We start from the raw sequence: 23,498 nt of genomic DNA, 5'->3' as shown, positions 1-23,498 counted from the left end.
GACATTTCCATACAGGTTGGTGTCTGTGGGCAAATACGAGCTCTCTGATTCATTTTGTTCTCGAATGCCTTTCTACTTTAACTGCATCAAAAGCTAACTTCCCTTTGAGTGGCTTTCATGTCATAATTTTTTGGCAAAGGTCCTTTTCATTATATAGCCCACAGTTTCCTGTTTGGGTCAGAGGTTGTAATAACAACAGAGAGCCCTCAACACACACATGCAAACCACTATTAGCAGCCACTGATAGCCATCAAATCTGTTTCCAGTGGAGCTTCGCAGTTAACAGAGAAAAAGCTGGGAAACCAACAGCTGGACTAAATTAAGATTCACATAGGAGCATGTTGATATAGGTATTTTAAATTTACCTCTCCTCCACTGTAAATGGCGTTGAAAGGGAGGAGAATATTTACTTTTTTCATGTATAATTGAACTTTTTATTCCATCTGCAGGTTGAGTTGAAGGCAGCTGTTTCTGCTCAGAGAAGATGTGCTGGAAAAGACTGGACAGTCAGCCAATTAAGTGTCTTTTCATTCACTCAGATCTATATCAACATCCGTCACTAGATGGAGCCATTTGCACCTGACAGTGTGTGACATCCTCTCTCTTCCACACTCTTCTTCTCACATCAAACATTAGATTCAAACAATCATTTGGATCCAAAATGATTTCCTCAAACAAACTCCTTTCTACAAGTTTATTGAACTTTTTACTACAACACAATGGTTCACGTACAATACAGCATAGTGATGTGTCTATATATACAGAAGTTTTGCACGGTGATTCACATAATCATGTCGACGCTACAGTATAATAAATAAAACAAACATTTGGGATTTTTCTCTGAACAGAGTTTGCGTGTACCTCTCTTTTGCATTTTTTCTATGCCGCGGCACGCTCTTTTTCTTACAAGATTAACAATATATAGCACATGTATTTTAGATATGTTAAAATCAGACAGTGGAATAGCAGATGACAATATAGCACACATTCACCCCCCTCCCCCCTTCAAATTTATTACACTTAAAACATGTCAAATAGAGGGTCTGCTTGGACACGTACAGTAGGGTCTGACCAGGGTGTGGCTGAGGGATTATTTTGGATGTCATGTGCTAGAATGAAGGTGTTGTACATGTAGAAAATGATGAGTATTTGGGAAAATGATGGTTATTTCTGTATTGGACACGCTGACTTGATTATCGGCAATCACATAGTTTTAAGCCTATGAGGAAGACAGTGGTGATGGCCCGTGGTGGTTATGACTGTGAATGTGAAGCCCTGAGATGTTGTTAATGCCAGTAAGAGCATGAGACCGAGCGGCGCTGTCATGGTTGAGGCTGTTAAGGATCAGAAGACTGCAGGGGATCACACTTTCCTGCAGTATTTGGGCTTAGTGACACGTAGAACAAGTCCAGTCATGCGATGTCATACACTGAACATAGAGAAACAATTTTGAGTATAAAATTTGAAGATTTTGTTATGCAAATAGAGATAGATGCTCAACAAACTCTGAGGAATCTGATCAGAGTAAACTTAAATGGAGATTAAATGTATCTGGTGAAACTTATCTTTCAGCACCCCTGTCACTTATGCAAAAAAGCTGTTTGGTTCTTTTGCATGTTTCCGATAACAGTGAGACACTTCAGCGCTGATCTGTCCTTCAGTAATTCAGTGAGTCAGCACAGTTCAAATGCATTCATCTCCTCATCGCACACCTGAGACATGCTGCTTTCTTCTTATCCTGATTGGCTGGTCAGGATTTCTAAGAGAAGAATTACAGCACAACCTCAAAACAAGCTTCAAACAACAAGCTTCTGTCAAAGTGTCTGTGTCCATCCAAGACTGGTGGCTGCTCAGCTGGGGACTGAATCACTGAACCACATCCGTGCAGTCTTAAAAGGTTCTTAGATGTTACCGCACAAATCAAAATCAAGATAACGCAGGGGAAGTATGTCAACTGTGTAACTTTACATTTAATCCAGCTCTGATCCTGCTACATGATGGAGAAGGAAAATGTGTATGAAGAGATTTTCAAGAGAAAATAACTACTGCTCTATACTTACAGCGACTGGCGTACTAAAGTCACAACTTTCTCTAGAAACTCTAAGATTAGCTCTTATTCAGCAGTTGAAAGGATGATATCTTAGTATACTGTAATAAGTGTATAATAAGTAGCTCTAGAGGTAGTAATTACAAATGTATGCACATGACAGCGTGTTAGTTTGATCACGAGAGATCAGCTCTTTTTAAGGCTCGGTAAGAAGACTCACAAGGTGTGGGTGCGATGCAGGGAAGGAGCCACATTAAATGGATGTGGGCAGCATTACCTGAAATGCACATAATACAGCTGCAAACATCACAGTATCAAAGCTATTACAAAAGTTGTTGTCATTACAGACTGCAAGCCTGGGCTGAGTTTCCCCGACGCACTTTGCATCTGATGTCCTCTTCTGTTAAATTAAAACTAAACTCAGATGATGTTTTTGTCGATTTTTCTGTGTTTACGCCACATTAACATAACGACCCAGTCTCGGACTCAAATCTACTTTAAAATAGAAAACCTAAAGCACTGACACCAGGACCAGGATTAAGGGAAACCAGCTCTCTCTCGCTCTCTCTTTGACATCTGTCAAAGTCGATCAGACGCTTCACGCGCAGCATACCAGCTCCTGACTGGAATCATGACACATGCAAAGATTTGAAAGCTAACCCGCTAAGCGACATGCATGCAGGGCGTGGGTCTTCTGTTACAAGCTGGCGTTAACACACTATACTCTTATTTACGACAGAGAAAAAGGTCATGTCTGCCTACAGTATGTCATCCACATGATGCCCTTAAGAAGATGTGTGCAGGGGACGGTGGAGGCTGTGCATTCACACAAACAGTTGCTGGTCAAAAACCTCTACTGGAGTATACAGCACTATTATTTACAACATGTGTGTACTAAGTAATCAGAGATGGAGTCAGTCCCGTTTCAATTCAACCACCTTAGGAGGAAATCAGCATCAGTGATATCTGGTGACAAACTGATTGGCTGAAAGATCAATTAATTAAGTAAAGTTCTATATTTTAAAAAAAACTAATTCTGATTTATTTCCTGTGCTGATTGAATTGGAGGACGCTGGACCCCAAACCTGAAGGTGAGAGTGGTCACCACAGGAGCAGGAGGGGCTTCATATAGTTAGAGGACTAAAGGGCTACAGATCTTCATCGTCATCTTCATCAGTGATGCAGTGGAGGGACAGGGAGACGGGCTGCATGCAGATGAGAGGGGACGGTCGTTGGACGGGTACAGTGTCTGGTCTTATCTGGAGAGACATAAGAAAAGGAAGTCATTATAATAACACAGAAATGTGCTTTAAGTTATATCGAATGTGTGATTATTAATTTGTTTAAATTATTGTTATTAAACACTTTTCTCTACTCAAAGCATAACATTGATTTTTTGACAGATTCTGCACTTTTCATAACAGCTTGTTCGGAAAATCAACTTGCAGAGACTTAAAACTCGCTTGAGATATTGTAGCTACAGTACATCATCACAGCAAACATGTTTTCTGTTTTAGTTGTTTCTCACTTTGTCTCTGTAGTTGCAAAGAAACCTTTCCAAAACTTTCATTGGTGGTGCACATCCGAAAACAAAGATTTACTCAAAAAATGTACTGATGAGTTCTGTGGTTCAAAATCTGAGTCTATAAAACAATGAGCTAAAATGAAAATGAGATAACATCAACCTAGTAAAAAAGATCATGTGATTTGGTGGGTTTCTGTATTTAGTGGACAAGGAAGCTATTTGACAGCTTCAGATATCAAAATGTCCATTAATGTAACAACCAAGAGTTTTCAAAATAGGCTTTTGCTCAAAACTGCAATACGGTGCAAAAACATCATAACTTTTACTGGTGTGCTTTAGAAGAATACAGATTATCTGTAAATAATGCACAAAACCAATAAGTGCGTGTGTGTGTGTGTGTGTGTATGACAAATTATACTTTGCTAGTTACCATGGTATTAACTCGCAGCGGTCTCCTGCTGAATGATGTAGTGCCTGTTTGAATCATCCACCTCGCTGCCACAGTGAACATCACTTCTGTTAATGCAGATAAAACAAACACACCATTCAGTACACAACAGTACAAGTACATAATCATCATTCACCACATGTCACTTCTACTGGACACATCAGGAGTGAATTTGTCTCCTGTAACTCCAGTCAGACAGTTGTTGTTTCAAACATGAAATACAGGAGCCAAATTCACAAATAAATTGTTATCTGGTAAATATCTAGAATGTGAATTTTCATTTAATCTCAATTCAAAGCCTCCAACAAACCCACTTATTCTTACTTACTTAAACAACTAAATTACCCTGTTTAATGTTTAAAGTTTAATGTTTAATACACAAAAAGCATCTCAGGCTTTCTGTTTACGTCTAACTTACTTAAATTGACATCCTCACCTGTTGTCATTGATGTCTCTCGTTTCACTGATGGTGTTACCTGTTGGAAACAAAAATAAAAACTATCAATACTATTACTGCTTCACTTATACTAATCACTATTAATTGGTGAATACTACGATATAATAAACAATATATGTATCGATACAAAAAAAACAAGGAATACTGAGCTCCTGACAATAAATATCAACATTTAAGGATCCATCATAAACACAGATTTGATGCTGAAATATTAACATATATATATATATATATATATATATATGGATATTAGTTTGTATACAAGTATGTTTGTGTGTTCTTGTGCTTACCGTTGTCAATGTTGAGTGGGTAGGACTCCAGTATGTCTCCATTATATCTGCCTGCTCTGTAGCCCAGTGCTGTGGAAACTCTGTAAAACATCATGTGACAGGTGAAGGACAGTTGTCAGATTCTGATTTACAAAATCAAAAGGTAGTCTGAGTAGACAGTAACAGTGTCAATACCCACTTCATACAGCTACTCCATGTGTCTTTTTAATGGATCTTTTGCAGTAATGTCAGATTTGTCCTCTAACCCCCCTGAACACCACAGTATCAGATTTATCGCGGCCTGCTCTGTTTTTTGCAGACCAGTCATTATTATGGCCACAGCTGTCTTTAAACCATCTGGCAAAGAAAACGTGTAAGAAAGGATTTAAACTCACGTGTTGCTCTGGACAGAGTTGGGGTTACAGTTGATGGAGCTCTGCAGTGACCCGTTGCTCTGGAAGAGGGCATTGCTGTAGGTGTTGGCTTGTTCAGAGGCGCGGATGACGGTGTAGAACGGGTTGGTGGGAGAGCAGACGCCGCTCAGCTGCTTCGGTCTCACTGGCTTGGCTGTCGGGATGATAAAATAGAGGAACAACTGCAATGAAACTGGGTCATTGTTATTGCAGACCATAATGGTTTAATAAAAGAAAAACAGTGCAAAACTTGCTGACACAAACAAAAGTATCAATAGTTAGTTAATTATTAGGGCCGTACCAATCTGTGCTGCATGGGAACGCCTCTGGGAATTCTTTGCCCTCATGGCGTCCTTGATGCGGTCGACCTCCTGCTGGTAGCGGCGGCGGTCCATCATGGCGCCCTCCTTGGCATCCCTCAGTGCAGTCTCCAGGGCCTTAACTCTCTCAGCAGTAGACCGAAGACGTTTCTCCAGCTTTGGAAGCTCACAACGCAGATCTGCATTGTCACGAACCAGCTGGAGGGGAAGAGAAAGAGAGAGGGAGGGAGAGAGAGAACGGAGATGAGAGATGAAACAGGGAGGGAAAATTGGAATAAAAATGAAAAAGAGTCAATCTGAGGAAAGGAGAGGAAGACAGAGGACAAGCAAGGAGTTAAAATATTTAGCTGAGTATAACACTTACAGGTGAAGTAGCTAAGTTGAATTACTGTTTAAAAAATACTTATATTGCCAACTGTTATTTAGTCAGTAAGTCACTTCCAACTTGCACTTCACCTGCACCAGTCACTAAGAAAAATACATTTACTGTAATTACTTGAATCACAAACGATTCATGGCTTTTGGACATACTGTAGTTACTTTCTTCTAGTGTATTAGTGTATTAAATATGACAGCGAATCTTTTTTCTGTTATGCACCCACTGAGCTTGGTGACACGGGTGTTTATTTAGTGTTTAGTTGGTTAAAGTAGGAGTCAAATTACCCCCCCAACATCGCTGTATCTCAGCACTGTCATGCATGTTTCTTACCTGTTTGTGAACCTTTGTAAGTTGGTCCAAGTTATTCTCAAGAAAGGAAATCTTCTGCTTCTGGGTGCAAGACCCCCCGCTATCATCAGGTTCCATTTCGGAACTCTGCGGAGAAAGAAAATAAAGAGTAAAGATAACAAAGAAGATTTCTACTGACTGTAATACCTGACAGAAGTGTTCATAAATACCAGTGACTCACTGATTACTTTGTGATTAGACTTTCAAAATCGCTTTTGATTCATTGTGGAACAAAACCTTCCACATTATTGGAGATTCAAGACATAATTCTCTAATCTTGACCATCTACATCCCTCTCCCGAAACCTAAACAGTTTCTCAACAGCTCAGTGATGAACAGCATCACAAGATATTTTCAGCCACAGTTGTGGACATTTTACAACACACAAAAAGTCTCCACAAAAAGTGAATTTCTTGTGTCATATACATGATATGATAAATCAAGGGGATTAGAAGGAGGGAGGATGTTGTTGCCATTTCTACTGAGGTTGATCAGGAGGTAATTTAAGTCACTGATTCATTAATACAAACTGAGTCATGAGTAACTTCTTTATCTTGAGAGTAGTAGTGTCGCACAATCTTGCTCCATATGCATTTCTCTTTTATTTGGATGACATTTCAGCCCTCCGGCCTTCAAGATCAATCTACAACCCTTGGTGTGTGTTACTTTTCCATTATATAACTGCTTTCTCTTGTCATTTTTCAGCTGCTTACTTTTTTAACCCGCGACGTGAGGTCTTGAACGAACAGCTTGCGCAGGTTGTGGAGGGTCTGGAGTTCGCGGGCCTGGCGGACGGACAGATGGAGATGAGGTTAGGAAGACAACACTGGATACTGTGATAGTGCAGAAGTAGATGGATAGTAGTGTATATTTTACTCACGACGGTCTCCTCCAGACCCTTCAAGTCCTGTTTTGTCTGCTCATGGCGCTCGTGCAGGAATCTGACAGAAGCAGCAAAAGCATCATTATAAATAGGACAATATTTCTGTGTGTTATAGCACATGGTGATAGTTTACACGTGTTGCTGGCAGGTATGTTTTGACTGCCCTCTGCTGGAGTTTACGAAGAGGGAGACTGGACTATATCACATAGTGTTCTGTATTAAAATGAATGTGCCCAACACTTACGAGAGCTCCTCCAGGCGCTCGCTCTTGGTGCTGTCCTGACTCTTCAGGCGCTCAAAGTCAGCACGAACCTGAGCCAGCTCCAGCTCCAGCTTGGAGTTGCGACTGGAGATGTGAAATAATAACACATGTTCAGGAGGAAGGGAGGAGTTTTGGTTAAAATTTATGTCCAAAAAACCTGTTTTTTTATCTCAATAGTAGTAAAGTTCTGTTTACGTGGTATAAAAAGCAATATATTGTCAAAAATAATATTGTAACTGCATATAATAGTTAATACTAAGAAATAACAACATCTATATTATCTTTGTGTTAATAGTAAGAATAAATTACGGACTCAGTGAGTTCGTCGATGATCCTCTGCTTCTCATTGATCTCATCCCGCAGGCGGGCCAGTTGCTTGTGATGGAGGCCGCGGTGAGACTCCCCCTGCTGGCGAGGAACCTTCTGGAAATGAAAAGAGCAAATGCACAACTCCTTGTAAAAGAAGGTTTATGCAGGTACTGACATAGTAACATTATGCTGGGGAGACACTCACTGAACTCAAGATTTCAGGATGGAAAAAAAGGCCTTATAAGGTTTCTTACCTTGACATTTCCCTCCTCAGTCTCACCCTTCTCTCCTTCCTTCTCCTCAAGCAGGGAGTTATCTGGTAGGAGAAGAAGAGACGCATCAGAGTTAAAACTCAACAAGATCTTGAAGTAAAATTCCCTTGAATTCAGAAATAGAGGGTATGTTAGTGTGCATGTACGTATGTTGTTTTAGCATGTGTGTTGTGTGTTACCCTGGTCTTGCAGCTTGGCCAGCTCTTCGCTCAGGGAGTCGTGGCTTTCCTCCAGCTGCCTCTTCTTCTGCTCCACGCTCTGCATGTACTCGGTTAGAGAGCGGATCTTTGCCTCATGCTGTACATACGTAAACCCACACCCACATCAAGTATTTAAAATGCCATTAAAACACAACTATGACAAACTCCAATTAATGATTAATTCACACAGTCTTTCATCCATTCCCTCCTTTCACATTGTCTCAGAAGGCCCCTCTCTTTCAGTCCTTCTCCCTCTGCCCTCACCTGAGAGATGAGGAGCTGGCAGGAGGAGAGCTCCCTCCCGGTCTCCTCCATCTTGCGGTGGCACTCCAGCTGCATGTTCTCCAGCTGGCGGCAGCGCTTCACCATGCTCTTCACCTCCGATTTGATCTTACTGATGTAGAGGCGAGCCACCGTGAACTCCTCCTCGATCGCACCACTGATCTCCACCGGCTGAGGATTGGAGGAAAGATTAGGATTATTTTTCGCATTCAGGATTTTTCCATCAGTCATATGCAACAGAACAGGACTTACAGGAAATGTGTTGTTCAGTCTACCTATATTTACATTTTCCCCTCCTCATACTGCGATCCAACTTACCAGCTTGATCTCTCCGTTGCCCACAATGGTGCTGAACTCGCTGAGATCCCTCATCAGCCCGTTGAGGACGTCAGCGATGCGCTTCCTCTGCTGACCACTCACTTCCTGCATACGAGACAGCTCTGCCTCCAGCTCCATCAGACTGGCCTGTCACAGAGAAAGAGAGAGGGAGAGAAAGGCATTAAGGATTAGAGAAGCATTACCTTTCCCCACTAGAAAGCACTCACAGACCACAAACTGTACTCCCACAACAAAATGCTTACAAATGTTTAATGTGCATCTAGATCCAGAAACCAGGAGATCCACTAATATTTACAACTCATAAGAGTGAAGTTAATATTAAAAAGGATAAAGGCATTGTTGCAGTTTTAAGCTTTCAGTTTTACTAAAATCATCATTAGATCCAGATCCTGTCCTGTCCAGGAACATTAGGGCTTTTTACAACGATGAACTTTGCAAGATTTCAACTAAATAAAACTCATAACTCACCAATGAGTCATGGCCATCAAACTTTGCTCATTTTATACCTGTTTTTTATACCTGATTGCAACTGCACAATGCTATTCAGTGTTATGGCTGTTTATATTACGCCAAATTCAGTTTGGCGTTAGCTAGAAAAAATTACACAATAATATGTTTTTTTCAGTCCTAATATTTAAGCACAGTAAAGATCTACAACAGACATACAGCAAACTGAAAAACATGATGAGACAATAAAGAAAAGCCTCATTTTAAAAGGCTGCAACACTTTTTATATACAGTATTTTTTCAAACTTGTCTTGACCAACAGGGAAACTGCACCATTACAGCAGGTGTTTGTCTCCATAATGCAGCCAGTGAGCAAGCAGATCCATCTGTTCCACCTCCTGTCTCTGATTTTCACTCTCATTCTGTCTCTCTCAGTCCACCGTTCACACCACTCCTCTTTAACTTACCATTTTCTGGGCCAGCTGGTCGGCCAGCAACTGGTTCTGCAGGCCTTTCTCCTCCACCTCTTGGCTCTTCTGGTCATAGTTGATGGCTAGCTCCTCCAGAGCCTGCAGCACCTCCTTCACCTCAGCCTTGGCGCAGTCGCTCTCCACCTGCAGCCTGCCGAGTTCAGCCTGGACCTTGTCCCCGTCGCCACGGGACGAGGCCAGGAGCTGGAGGGAGGTAAATATGGTGTTATCAGAAGAGGAAGACCTTCAGTTTGAAATTTTTGCATGAGGCGTGAGTTTGTGTGTACCCACCTCGTCCTGGTCCAGCATTTGCTGCTTCAGTTTCTCCACCAGCTGGCACTGCAGGTTGATCTCATCATCCTACATAAAAATGATATCATCGTAAATACCAACCTCACTATCACCTACACTCACTCACTAACGTACAGGTAAGAAGTGGCTCTAATTAGTTTACCTTGTCATCCAGCTGCTTGTACAGCTTGCGGATTTCCTCTTCATATTTCTGACGCTCCTCCTCAGAAATGCGGACCACAATGGAGGAGGTGTCGTTGTCCAAAATGGGGCGCTCCTCCACGGACTCGAAACGGGTCACAATCTCCGGCTCGGTCCGCTCAGTCTCAGGCACGTCCTCTCCTGAGGGGATTGATGACGAGACAATAAGAACAGAGGAACAAAGACGTGAAAATAACGCAGTTTTGTTTACAATCTCAGCACAGAAGTTTGTTTATAATTGCAGTTGTGCAGCTGAAACAAGGTATTTCCTGGGAGTCAATTTAGTCCTGGTTTAAGTAAGCACAAACAGAAAAGGTTTAATGCGTCTCACCATTTCTCCAGCGGTTGAGCTCGGCCTCCAGCTTCTGGATGGTGTCCTTCAGAGTCTTGTTCTTTTCCTTCTCCTTCTCGTACTTCCTCTTCCACTGCTCCGCTGTCAGCTCCAGGTTGATGGAAGCGGTGTTCCTGATGGTCTTGGCACTGTGACGGGGGGACACAGAGTAAAGGCCTTCACACACGATTGGGTGATTTTTTCGTGTGATAAATTGTGTCATGAATATTTTCACAGAGAACAAAAATAATACGAGGCGAAAAAGCGACGTGATTTTTTTTCGGAACGAGGTCGATTTTTCTGAGTTTTCACACAACGAATAAAAGCATCAACCAATCAAAAAGCGTAATCTGCACAGACAGCTGTTTCTTGCAACGGCCCACGTGGGGTGTTGAGTATCCTGCTGGACGTGTTTTGAACTTATTTACCGTATCTATATTGATTGATCAGCTCCAGGTCTGTCTGTGAGCACTGTAGGCAGACAGCAGGTAGGTTCACTCACTACAGTGGGCGGAGACATACAGCCAGTGTATCAATACATTGATGTATCATGTATCATATGCATCATCACCATGTATTTACAAATACAAACACTGTGGATTTCTTCCCGTGGAGCCGACATGCAAACTGTTTTGGTTCAGTAACTTCCTGCTGTCAGTCAGCCTGGTGAAGGCAGTTTGTCCTCTCAGGAGCTGCAGCTGACAGACGGCTGGCTCTGTGGACAGAGAGATCATCATCATCACTGGAGGATGATGTCAACATCCTCCAGTGATGATGATGATCTTGTCCTTCTTCTCCTCACTCGACAAAAGAAGAGGAGAGTGTTATATCCTTTCGATCCACACCGGCTCCGACCTGTGTTCAGCACAGAAGCAGCCGCTGGACAAACTGCTTTCACCAGGCTGACTGACAGCAGAATGAGCTGTCGCAAATTCTTTCGCAAATTCGTGTTTCTGTGTGTCTGTCGCAAATTCGCATCCATGCCGGTGTGAATAGTTTTGATGCGTACTATTCGCAGGCGATTATTTCGCAATTTCGTGTTGTTTATTTGCATCACTGTGTACGTGTAAAGGCCTTAACAATGTCAATAAGCCCAAAATGAACCTTTATGTTGCTGATATATTTCCAAGGTCACCTGAAATTTAAGTTTTAGAGGCAAGTACTAAAGAAAGATGATTTTGTCACAATTATAATGACCCTAAGACTTTTTTTAAACTAAGATTAATTCTTCCCCAGTGAAAGAGCAAAATAAATATGTAATGAGTGTAATGTAGTCAAGTGAGCATCTGCATCTGCCTTGTTTGGATTTTAGTAGGTCACACCCAAAATAGATCACTGCCCTGCTTTTGGGAAGTAAATATAATCAGATTCAGCAGCACGTGAAAAAGCTGCATCGACTGTATCCACAGATGTATCTACCGTTGTCCAAACATCAGAGTGGACTTGGTTTCAGCATCGTTGTAGCTGGAGGGAGAGCAGCAGATGAACATGGTGGTGCGACAGTTTCCACCCAGCGAGTCCTGCAGGATGCGGGTCATTTTACTGTCACGATACGGCACGTGAGTTTTCTGCAGGAGAGAGACAGGAAGAGTGGGAGATGGAAGAGGGGAGGAAAAGGAGGGAGGTCAGAAAAGAAGCAGAGAGATTAAAAACAAGCAGAAAGAAGGGACAAAGATAAGACAGGAGGAGGAGGAAAGGAAGACAGAGATGAAAGAGAAAAAACTGTAAAAGTCAGAGGTATCTTTCATTTGCCTCCAGATATTGCACTCCTGCACTGATTAATCAACAGAAAATATGATACAGCAAACATTTACACTTTGCTAATCCTGTTGATCTCTCTCTTTTGATCCTTACAAACCCCAAAAGTACTGTCAAAAAGTGGCAGACTGATTGCGCTGCATCCAACTAATCACATAATTGGCAGGCATAGTTTTGGCCTTTGACGGCCAAACCAGTTGAGTTGGCAGAAAGGAAAGAGGTACGGGCAGGATGCATTTCATTAACAGGTCAACAGGAGGGACACAAGTGTTAGAAATGAGAGAGGATTATTTCATGTATGAACCTGGAGATAAACGGGAGACTCACAGTTGTTTTAATTCATTTAAATCCCAAAATTCTAAAATAAAAATTAAGCTTCAGGTGTTGAAAAGGTAAAAATGTTAATTTAAACGAGAAGAAATATATCAACTACTTTACTGTATATCAGCTCCTTGAATGCCACAAAAATATTCAAACACTCACATACTCACTCTTCTGTATCAGTAAAATGTAGACCAAACGAAGACCAAAGTATAAATGCAACCACTTTGTCAGTATTTTGCTGTATTTAAAATCCAAATCTATTTATTTTAGAGGCAAACAGTCTCAGTTGTTAGTCTAGTGTCTATACATGAACACAAAGAAGATGAGTGAAACTGGCTCACCGTGCCCTCAGCCAAGGCAGAGATGACGTTTCCCAGAGCAGAAAGAGACTTATTGATGTTTTTAGCCTCATCCAGGACGGCTCCTGCAGCCCCAGTCTTACTGACCTGAAATAAAGACACAGACAGAGCGAGTCAAGTCAAAGATGAGAGATAACAGATGAAGACAACCACAGAAACACCGATGAAGTCAAATGGAAAATCTTCTCTGCCTGCATGTTTTACTAAATAACGCGATCAAATAAAAAACAAACATTACAAAGTCATGCAGCTGAATCTCAGGTTGGGAGTCGCTCATTTTACAAACAGTCTTTCAGCAGGAGTGTCTCCTACCTTCTCGCTGCCAGCCAGATCCACCAGGTAGAGTTTTCCACACAGCTTCTGCTCAGTCTCCACATGCTCCTGCTTGATGTTGATCAGGAAGATGCTGTGACTGCGAGAGCTGTGCTCGTTCATGTCTGCACAAAGACAGAAGCAACGCAGCAGTCAGGAGAGGGCAAAAGGCAAAGAGGTTACTCTGCTTAATACAGTTATTAAGTTTATAAAAAAGAATGAGCAAAGGTTGACTGAAAGTGTCATTTTAAACTAGTTTAAAAACAACACATCTGGGGAAAAAGTGTCTCACAGGGATGATGAATACATACACACAAAGCCTTTAAGGAACAACAATAAGAGTGAAAAAATGTCAGCTAAATGTTTTAATCTACATTTCTTTCATCATCTTTACGACAGAAATCAGAATAAAAGAAAGAAACTAACCTATCTATAATCATACATGACTGCTGTTATATATGTAAACCTCATTTCACACAATCTAGCACCACCAGTCTGTAGGATCAGCCGATAATTTTACCTTAATGTACTGAAAATAAGTCATTTATGGGTGCTTTTGAAATCTTCCGAGTCTTTTTTGTCAACCAGAACTGCAGCAGAGTGATGTCATGCAGATAACAGAACACACTCATCTAAACGCCTCTCTCCATCAGACCTCCTCACAAACAGAAAGTTCAGGTTTCCATGCAGATGATATCTGTGGGCATCAGCTCAATGTCTGCAGAGTGTCGCCCCATTATTCTGCTATCAGCACACCGTTCTGCAGCACCGTGAGTCAGCAGGTATCAACCACAACAGGAAACGGAGCAGAGTGCTGCCTGGGAAAGCAGCTTTCAGCAGATCTGATCCACTGCTGCTAAATGGTTTTTAAGACTGGAAAGGTGTCGGATTGATGTCACTATGGGTGATTTCTAAATTCCTTTTTAAAATGGATATAAGATCTATTTCATTTGTCCCCATGGAGACATTTGTGTTGACATCCAATCAACATAAACATATCTACCATCTCCTCCACAAGCACATAAAATCTATAAAATGCAAAGCCCACACAGTCCTCTAGTTCATAGTATCTACACATGGTTGTTGTGCAGCTTCATTATGATGACACTATTTACTAAAAGTTGCATCACACACGGGCAGACATGAATATTTAGCATGCACCAGGGGACTTTTTCCTGCCAGCAAGCAAAAGCTGCAGCTTACTAAAATGGAGAGTATAAGCTGGGTCAGACAGTATTTTTACTGACCTGTCTGGTTGGAGACTGCTCAGAGATCAGCTCAGTGGACGGATGATTCATAACGCACATGCTTCTTTAATAAGAGGTCTGTACCAGATGAGAAATCTAAGCTTTTATCTTTACAGACAAGCTGCAACACGATGCAGAATTCTCACAGCCAATAAAAAAAAGTCTGAGGCTACGTCAGTGTCTGTGTCTGTCACAGTAAAATATTTCATTCAAACTCTGCTTGACAAAAATATCCGTGATTGTTAGTTATAAACATTTCAGTTTTATCTTCTTTACATAAGACACAAAAAGCTTTTGAGAGGACTTCATGAAGAATTTGATTTCTAGATGAAGATTATGTATTTTTGTGCTTTTCAGCTCATCATAACTGAATATATATGCCTGTTATATGTTTACAAATGTTACTGTTAGAATTTGAACAGCACTGAAAACAATAACTTAGACTTTGTTGTTGGTCTATAATCTGATCTGATCTGTTAATCATCAATGTTAATCAATATAAGTGATAGTGTTTTTAATTGTGATGGTGGGGTTAATATTTTTGCCATTTAGACAACAGATGGTGTATTTCATTTGCTTTATTTTGAATGTGAGCTGCACTCTGACCTGTGATTCATCTCACTGGTTCATTACCAGCATGCTGAGAGCATCAGATTATCACTGTCAGGACGCCAGACCGCAGTGATTCAGTTTACGGTGATTAAAGACTTGCTTTGATGTTACATCTTGAATGTTAAGGTATTAACATACATAAAATAATTTACAAAATTTCCAATATATTATATATGACAAATGAACTGCAGCAGATAAATGGATATAAACAGTATTTGATTACTTTACAGGTTTAGTTACTCATGATTGTCTGTGTTGATTTATGTGTTTGTGGGGATTCATTAATGTTATGTAAGTTTATGTTGGTTATGCTTGTTTTTTGGGGGAAATTTACTTGTTTAATATCTGCCTTTTTTTGTTCATGTCACTTTTACAGCAATTATCTATTAGTTATCTATTTGCATTAACAGAGTGTTTAATTTCATGTAAAAATAATAATACATTTCATTTAAAGAGAGCTTTTGAAGGTAATCAACTTAAATAACTGTTTAAATATTAAATTAATTACGGTTTATATCACTATAGAGCTGCAACAATTTGAATCAAACTATTATTGTATTTTGGACACTTGGTTGGACAAACAAGACATCTGAAGATGTCACCTTGGGAAATTGTGATGGACATTTTATAGACCAAAAGATTAATCGATTAATCAAGAAAATTATCAGTAGATTAACCAATAATGAAAATAATTGTTAGTTGCAGCCCACTTTCATTATAACACATTGTAGGCCATTAAATCTACTTGGCACTTGGCATTATAGATCAAATTGATCTTTTTGGATAAGTACGCACTCATTTCTAGTCCTGCAGCACAGACGATGGTCGACAACAAAGGCAGAAAAAGGCTGAACTGAAATGACTGATTTCTTGAAAATGTCACAGTCTAATGTGAAGACGAGCCAACGCGCTCAGTGCTGAGGCACAAAATGCATTAACTGTGGAAATGAGATTTATAACAGTGAAGCAGTCCTGGTGTTTTTGCTGAACGCTGAATCCCAAAGCTCATCTGATTTGCTCATTTTACTTCAGCCTGCAGTCGACTTCAGAGCTGTGAGTCAGCACAAGACTAATAAAATGAATTAATACACTGTGCTGGCTTGTTGCTGATGTAGCTCTCAGAGGAGCTTCTATTTTTTTTTGCCTTTTGAAATACCTCCAGTGCAACACAAAATCTGTCTCAACAGTGGTGACTGAAACTTATTTAGTGAAAGAAAATCCTATTTGCTTAAAACAAAGTGGAAAGAAATCTGTCAGTGGAGTTTGATTATTTTGCCTGTTTCTAATCATGATACGATCTCTGACGAATCTCTTTAGAATATTGAAAAAGAGAAGAAACTTGTTGTTCTTTCTGTTCCTATTTTGATTTAGTTTTGCATCCCTCTGACAATATAAGACAAAGGTTTACACTAATGCACTATTTTTAATGATTTTATTAAGTAATCTTTGGGTTTACCAGTAATTAGGCCACATGTTATTTTGAGCTGCTTTCTTACACTGTGATGAATGTTGTAGAACGGAGGTAAAGCATCACTCTGACCTGCAAACCTGCAGTATTGGAGCCATTAGTATTATTACTGGACGACAGAGGAGTGAGTCAGCAGCACAGAGGCCAAAACAAGTTGCAGGAAATACAGATCAGGGGGATTTTATTTCTAGTTTTGTAACTTAAAAGAGCAAGAGCTGTTTCTGTTTGTTACTAGCAGTGACTTTATTGTGATAATGGCTGCGGGCAGAGACAGCACTCTGCTTTGTTACTTTCTCCAAATCCACAATCACTAATGTCCAGTTAAGTCCATGTGACAGGATCTTATTTCTTTTCATGAGAATGAATGAAGCTTGAAAATTATAGTGGGCTTTAACACGGAGATTACATAACAAGACACAATAACAGGCTGCATGCACTCAGCTGTCACTTCACGCGTCAGTAACGAGTCACGAGTGCTCGAACAAAAGACAAACCAACACTGGATCTGGTGCTCTGACAGGAAGTACAGAGACAAAAGAGCTGACTTTGTTCTTGAGATGGAGAGCTAAAAATATTTCTCTATTAGCATTTGTAAGATAAAGACTCACTGGTCACAGCAACATGGCGGTTAGATTTGCCCTCGTCGATCACATCCATAACCTCATCAGGGCTGGAGACGAAACGCTCGGTGCATCCCTGAGGAGAGGAGAGGAGAGGAGAGAGATTTAACATCATGGCTCTGATGCAGCTCAGTAATAGATTTTTACCTAAAAAGATGAAGTACAAAGCACAGTTTCCACCAACCTTTACATATGGGACCCTGTTCTTATCCTCGTGGACAGACAGGTTGGTCTTTGTCACTGAAAATATAGAAATACATTTTAGAATGAAGTACTTAAAATATGCATATGTTATGAATCAAAATACAATCAGCAGGCATCACTAACCATCCAGAAGGTCACGGATTTTGTCCATGTAGATTTCAAAGTATGAAACCTGTTAGAGGAGAAGGAAATAAGTTGAGATTTAAATGTATCATAACATGAAGCAAACAAGTAAATTTATTATTATTTACTGGTCTGACGCATAACTGCATGTTTGCAGACAAAAGAACAGAAAAAAATATAAAGATAACAGAAAAAGTCAAATACAGCAACACAGTGTTACATAAAAAACATCCAACATAACACCGAGTCACAAACTCAGGTAAGTCAGCAGACACCTTGATGTGGAATTCGAGGTTCTCGTCCATGGCAAAGATGTGGTTGAAAATGTCCTCAGCGATGCGAGGAATGATACCCATCTGGTGAGGGTCATGCAGCTTGCCCTGAAACAGGAAGTGACAGATGAAGGTACATCCAGGTATGAGATTGTGATACTTTTCTAGGGTCAAAGGTTAATTAATACTGAATTCAATAATTCCTTTTAAATTTCCTTAAAATGTATATGAAATCAAAGCTACAGAGGGAATCAGGCTTGTGGGAATTATAAGCACTTTTTTTAAATATTAGAAAATAGCAAAACAAAAAAATCACCAAAACTTAGATGAGCGTCATAAAAACAATTCCATGATAATAATAATAATAATATACATAGACCTGCCACCAGCAGTCAGAGCAAAGGTCAAACTCATTAAGTGCAAATGTATGATTTCTACAAAAATTATTACCAAGATTGCCAAAAATACATCAAAAAGTTTATTAGTCAAGGGAAAACATGACCTCTGAAACAAAAGCTGCAGATATTGTTTATACTGGTTATAGCACACTTAATCATTTTTTATTGTACAGCTGGTTTTCTTTAATTTCTCTGAAAGCTGTACCTCCATGGTGTGAGTCTTTCCGGAGGAGGTTTGTCCATATGCGAAGATAGTGCCGTTGTATCCACCCAACACATCTATGAGAAGGACAGAACAACAAATGAGACCACACACAGCATGAGCATTTCAATAATTTCAAGTATTCTGCGTGCGGCTCTTCATTCGTACCTTTGACAATCTGCTTGGCGCAGGTGTTGTACACCTGCTCCTGGGTGGTGTTGGTCGGAAATACTCGATCAAACACGTAGGACTTCCCCTGTGCAGAACACAAGAGACGTGACGTTATATTTCTCCCACAGAAAGCGTGTTTTGCTATTACATGACAGGACACAATATTGACAATCCATCAAATAATGTCCTGATGCTGTACAGTAAAAGTATTATCTGACACGCACTCCGTTTAAAAACATCCACAAAAGACTTTAACCTCTTTTCCAGCAGCTAGTCATCAATTTAAGTTATAGGAAATGATGTCATCCCCATGAGGTGGTCTGACTCATCCTCTGTTTGTCCGTGCCAGACCATCCAAAAGTGTACGCACACACACACACACACACACATTTATATATATATATATATATATGTATACACAGTAGAGCATGTAGCTTCAAATGTCACTCTGATGGATGTCTCAGTAAACAGTTCTAAGGTCTAAGGGATCCAGACCATGAAAGAATAAGATACACACTCACATAAAATAAGTGTTTCATTTTTCAACTTTCAAATATCATCTCTCTTTGGAAAACATACATTTATGTTACTGTGCAGCACAAAGTGTTGCTGTTATCATGAGAAAACCTCAAAACAACAATTCTGATGATATGCAATCACACACGAAAAAATAAAATCTTTTCTTTAAGGCTATAATTTCTGGGGATGAAGAAGCTAAAAACAAGACTGTTTTTGAGTTACTGTGTAGATTTTTTTAAGTCTAGATGGTTTCCACATGACAGGGATGATTAACATCACAAACTGACACAAAGGTTTGCTGTTATTTATGTTTTGTTGCCGGATTTAAATTAATCAAGCGGCCCAGATTTTGGTTCAATGACACTTTTTAGTAGAATTCATTAACTGAGGTGAAAACATGTCAGTGAGAAGCTGTGAGGTTTTATAAAGTCAATGTTGTTTTGTGGATGTTTTATCTCCCCTGCTGTAAGTAAACAACAAAAGATGATATCAGTGCTCTGCAGTGTTTCCATCTCCCAGCTACTCAGAGCCATATTTCCTCCAGGACCTGACAACTTCAGATAACCCTACCAAGACAGTTAAAAAAAAAGCTCTTTCTCCATTGCTGGCTTTAAATCTAACACAGTACCAAAGTCATAGGAAAGACAATACAGGCCTTTCATTAACAGCTGTGTATCAAGCGAGGTGTTATTCCTTTCCACTGCTTTTCTGCAGGGCCGAACCTCTGTTACTGGACCATCTGTGACTCTTGTGTTTACTCACAGAGGTTTTCTTTCACTGGTCTCAGGCTAAAACACGTTTTCTGTGCATATGTGAGGATAAATGAGTATCTACCGCAGGGCTCCATTTTAAATTTAAACGATTATTTGGTTTTAGCTCAACGTTTTGGAAAATATGCTTATTAGTTTTCTTGCCGAGATAAGATTAGATAAGAAGACTGATGCTACTCTTATATCTGTTAAATATGAAGCTACAGCCTGGAGACATTTAGTTCATAGACTTTTTGCTCTAAGACTGGAAACAGGGACAAACATCTTCCTACCAGCACTTCTAAAGCTCACTAATTAACACGTTGTATCTTGTTTGCTTAATCCGTCCAAAAAACAAAGTGTGAAAATGTCACGTTGTGGTTTACAGGAGTTATATATACAAACATATTTAAAGACTATTTCTAGGCTCCGTTGGTTGCCAGGCAACAATATTTTTTACCTTTGAACAGAGGCAGGCTAGCTGTTTCCCCCCGCTTCCAGTCTTCATGCTAAGCTACGCTGTTTAGATTATGAACAGAAGACACGTTTCTGCTTTTTATAAAAATGGATGAAATAAACCATCTACAAGAAAATACATTGACTTACAGACGCTAGTTGAACAGACAGCTACAGTAAGAGAGTGGGCAGGACCTCAGTGTTTCTCTAATTTCTTTGAATTTCAGCATTTAATATATAAATAAAATTCCTACTTGTGCACACAATACAAGTGAGTAGATCAACAATTATAGAAACAAACTAAAATGCAATCAATACAGCAGATGTGCAGCTCTGTAGTAAAGTTTGTGAAAGCTCTATCTTTGCTTACTTACTATTTAAAACAAATTATTCTTCAGAACAGAAACATTTCATAGCAGGCTGGAATATACAAAGACACATATAATGTTTATTTCAAAACGTGTCCCCAGAATAAAGCAGCTCCATATAAAAAATACAAACAGCCATTGTGTGACACGCTGATGAGTGACTCAGCCCCGACAAGCCTCGCTGCAGAAACCAGCCTATTAAACCCCTGAATAAGAGCGTCCCATCTGATACCGAGGCCACAATGCAACACAATGAGGAGAGCTGCCAGAAGATGAGTCGTATTAAATGTCATTAACAGATTGACTCATCGGCAGGCCGCCCCCATGACAGAGTGATTTACCGGAGAGGGAGACATTTAGTCCTGGGACTAAACGCAGATGGATGAGCGAGGGAGAGACAAGGTTAAGAGTCAAAGAGGCAGAGACACAAGAGAAAAGAGAGACAGAGAAACAACAGAATGAGGCAGGAAACTGAGAAATATTAGAGACAGACAGAGAGGCAGACAGATGGAGCCAGAGAGAAGAGAAAGCAGGTCAGTCAGTGATGCATGAGCTCGCTGGATGATTATTGATCCTCTCTGTAGGCAATTAGAGAGATCAGTTTCTGACTCAACTGGCCAGCATCACGTTGAGAGGAGAGAGGAAGGTCAGGCTGAGATGTTTCCATTATTGTTTCAACGTGTAACTATTTCTCTTCTTCACTCGTGTACTCTATTTGTCATTTCTTTCAACATATAGGAGTGAAAATTCTGGGGAGCCACATTTGATCTGAACAGCTGTTTTCGTTGTTTTTACTATAATAACATGAGACATTTGGTCTCATTTAAAGTAAAGATATTTGGAAAGGTTTTTGGCCACCAGTTCAATTTCATCTGTGAGTCTCTATCAGTGAAATCAGTGCAGCAAAATCACCATTTTTCATTTAGAATTGAAATATTAAAACTATATAACTTTACAAAAACAAAAACAAAAACAAAACAAGTGACAAAATAATGCCAGTGCAGCTGGATTATTTAAATCTTTTTTCCAGTGAAAGTCAGCTTCTTTCAAGACTTTTCTAGAAATTAGTTTCATGGGAGCATTAAGCACAAGCCAATTAGGGAGCGGCTAATTAACTTAAACACCCAGAGTGAATGAATGGCTCCATCATTTACATTCATTTCCATTTACCATTGAAGGCTGTATTAGCTGTGTGTTATGAATCAGGATTACTCATTTAGGGCCATGACTGACTGATGCCTGTAGGCCTGCAGAAAAATCTTAAAAAATCTTAAAATTTAAAATATTAGATGTTGATGATCTGTTTCACTGTAACACGGTTGAAAGAGCTGTATGTATTAATGTCAATAATGTTTTAAATATAATAAGACAGGCTATGTATCATTCATTGGCAGTGCAGACCTCAGTCAGCTGATGCAAGAGGCCAGCTGGCGCATTTTAGCAACATTACATGTGTTTCTGCTTTGTCATGTTATAGAAAAGACAGATTTTCTGGGGTGTTTCCGGCCAATTTACAACCCAAACAGATGGGTCGAGCAGCTAATGATTTATGGATGAGGGGCCTGCATGCACAACAAAGCGCCTCCCTTTAACTCACCCCGACGACCACAGTGTCATCTCCTGTAAATTTGGGAAGAAACAGGTCCCCGCGTAATATCTCGGCCTGGTTGAGAGGTCGAAAGCGACACAACACTTTAATGTTGCACTCCGACGGGATATCGGCCATCGCTGCAGGCTGAAGGAGGAGGAAGGATGCTGGTTTCTGCTGGGAGGAGGGATGCTGCTGAGGCTGGAGGCGATCAGATGCTGGTCGGGGCCTGATCTGACCGTCAAAATAAAGGAGGAGGGATGCGGTGAGGCTTCGTCCTTCTCCGTCCGGAGGACTGTGAGGATTGTGAAGAGGTTGGGCGTCTTTATGTTGACAAGCTGAGAGAGACTGCGATTTATTTATGCGCAGCTGGACGGTGTTTCCGTGTCGCAGTGAGGCGGGCTGGCTGAATTAGATGTCAAATCGTAAAGACGATCCCCTACATCATTAAAACAAACGACTGTGATGATGCTCGGCTCCTCTTGATGGTGAATTTGACGCTGCCCGTTTCTCTCTCGGGTGTTTTCTTTTCTGTGTTTTTCGGGTGCGGCGGTGGGCGTCTGGCCGGTTGAAGGTGAGATGCTGCTGGAAGGGCAGTGAGGTAAAAGCTGCTGCTTGATCGGCCTGCTTTGGTCGCCACAGCGTCCTCTATCGGCGGGTCTGGGAAGGGCGTGGTCTGCATCCCGTTTAAAGTGGTACCCACCTCGAGCATCATCAGCTCAGCATCCTCACATGCTGCAGCCACATCCAAACACAGCAGCGGACGATAACTTCATTACTGTCCATGAAGCAGCCTCCAGGCCCATTGATGCAGTGACTAATCATCACAGCCATACTTTGGCTCTTTTCCGATGCCTGACTATATTTCTTGGAAGGCCCTATGAAGCCATTATAGGAAGGCAGTGGATGTTATTGATTTACAGAGGAGCCTCACCTTGATGGAGCATTAGTGTCTGAGCAGGCAGCAATGATGCAGCACAATGTCAAGACTGAAATACCTTATCATTAAAAAAAAGATGTTTGTCATACTTGTTTACGGTGAACATTACAAATACAATCTAAAAAACAGTCACTGAGCAGCACATATATTACCAGGGCTTCACAGTCTGACCGACTTATTGGTTTATCTGCATCCAAACATACATATAAACAACTGCAGTTGACTGTGCCAGATTTATAAATTTAAGTAAATTTAATTTTTTAAAGGAATTTGTTCATATGGATTTTTAAAAATGCCCAATCCTGCATTGCAGAG

General features: G+C 40.5%; 1 protein-coding gene across 2 annotated transcripts; it reads right to left on the bottom strand.

Annotated features, from left to right (window-relative positions):
• Positions 1–680: 680 nt before the first annotated feature.
• On the bottom strand, positions 681–23,150 carry kif5aa (kinesin family member 5A, a). 2 transcript variants are annotated; one of them, XM_067591741.1, is made up of 29 exons: positions 22,253–23,150; positions 18,561–18,648; positions 18,396–18,469; positions 17,796–17,900; positions 17,521–17,569; positions 17,378–17,433; positions 17,182–17,269; positions 13,247–13,371; positions 12,917–13,021; positions 11,913–12,061; positions 10,494–10,642; positions 10,125–10,303; positions 9,962–10,030; positions 9,668–9,874; positions 8,733–8,879; positions 8,397–8,585; positions 8,112–8,229; positions 7,915–7,976; positions 7,665–7,774; positions 7,334–7,435; positions 7,087–7,147; positions 6,920–6,991; positions 6,201–6,293; positions 5,461–5,677; positions 5,142–5,313; positions 4,768–4,847; positions 4,457–4,496; positions 4,003–4,088; positions 681–3,306 (listed from the first exon to the last, which is right to left on the bottom strand). In XM_067591741.1, exons 1-28 carry the CDS (start codon positions 22,379–22,381, stop codon positions 4,010–4,012), a joined length of 3,114 nt encoding a protein of 1,037 aa, XP_067447842.1. In that variant the 5' UTR covers positions 22,382–23,150; the 3' UTR covers positions 681–3,306; positions 4,003–4,009. The 2 variants fall into 2 exon arrangements, with proteins under 2 accessions (XP_067447842.1, XP_067447841.1); XM_067591740.1 differs by having other exon boundaries at positions 6,189–6,293; positions 22,253–23,148.
• Between the last annotated feature and the right edge of the window lie 348 nt (positions 23,151–23,498).

The sequence above is a fragment of the Thunnus thynnus genome, chromosome 6 (genome assembly GCF_963924715.1).
Source record: "Thunnus thynnus chromosome 6, fThuThy2.1, whole genome shotgun sequence".
Classification (NCBI taxonomy): Eukaryota; Metazoa; Chordata; class Actinopteri; order Scombriformes; family Scombridae; genus Thunnus; species Thunnus thynnus.
The sequence above is the reverse complement of the archived record's forward strand: the minus strand, read 5'-3'. Positions and strand labels throughout refer to the sequence as shown.

What these genes read in the sequence shown, in the direction of transcription:
- kif5aa (XM_067591740.1), bottom strand. Translation starts at nt 22,381, where the DNA reads ATGGCCGATATCCCGTCGGAGTGCAACATTAAAGTGTTGTGTCGCTTT. An exon ending in ATGACACTGTGGTCGTCGGG is followed by an intron (nt 18,649 to 22,252) that starts GTGAGTTAAAGG and finishes TGTTCTGCACAG; the next exon opens with GGGAAGTCCTACGTGTTTGA. An exon ending in CTGAGGAGGGAAATGTCAAG is followed by an intron (nt 7,775 to 7,914) that starts GTAAGAAACCTT and finishes TTTCATTTCCAG; the next exon opens with AAGGTTCCTCGCCAGCAGGG.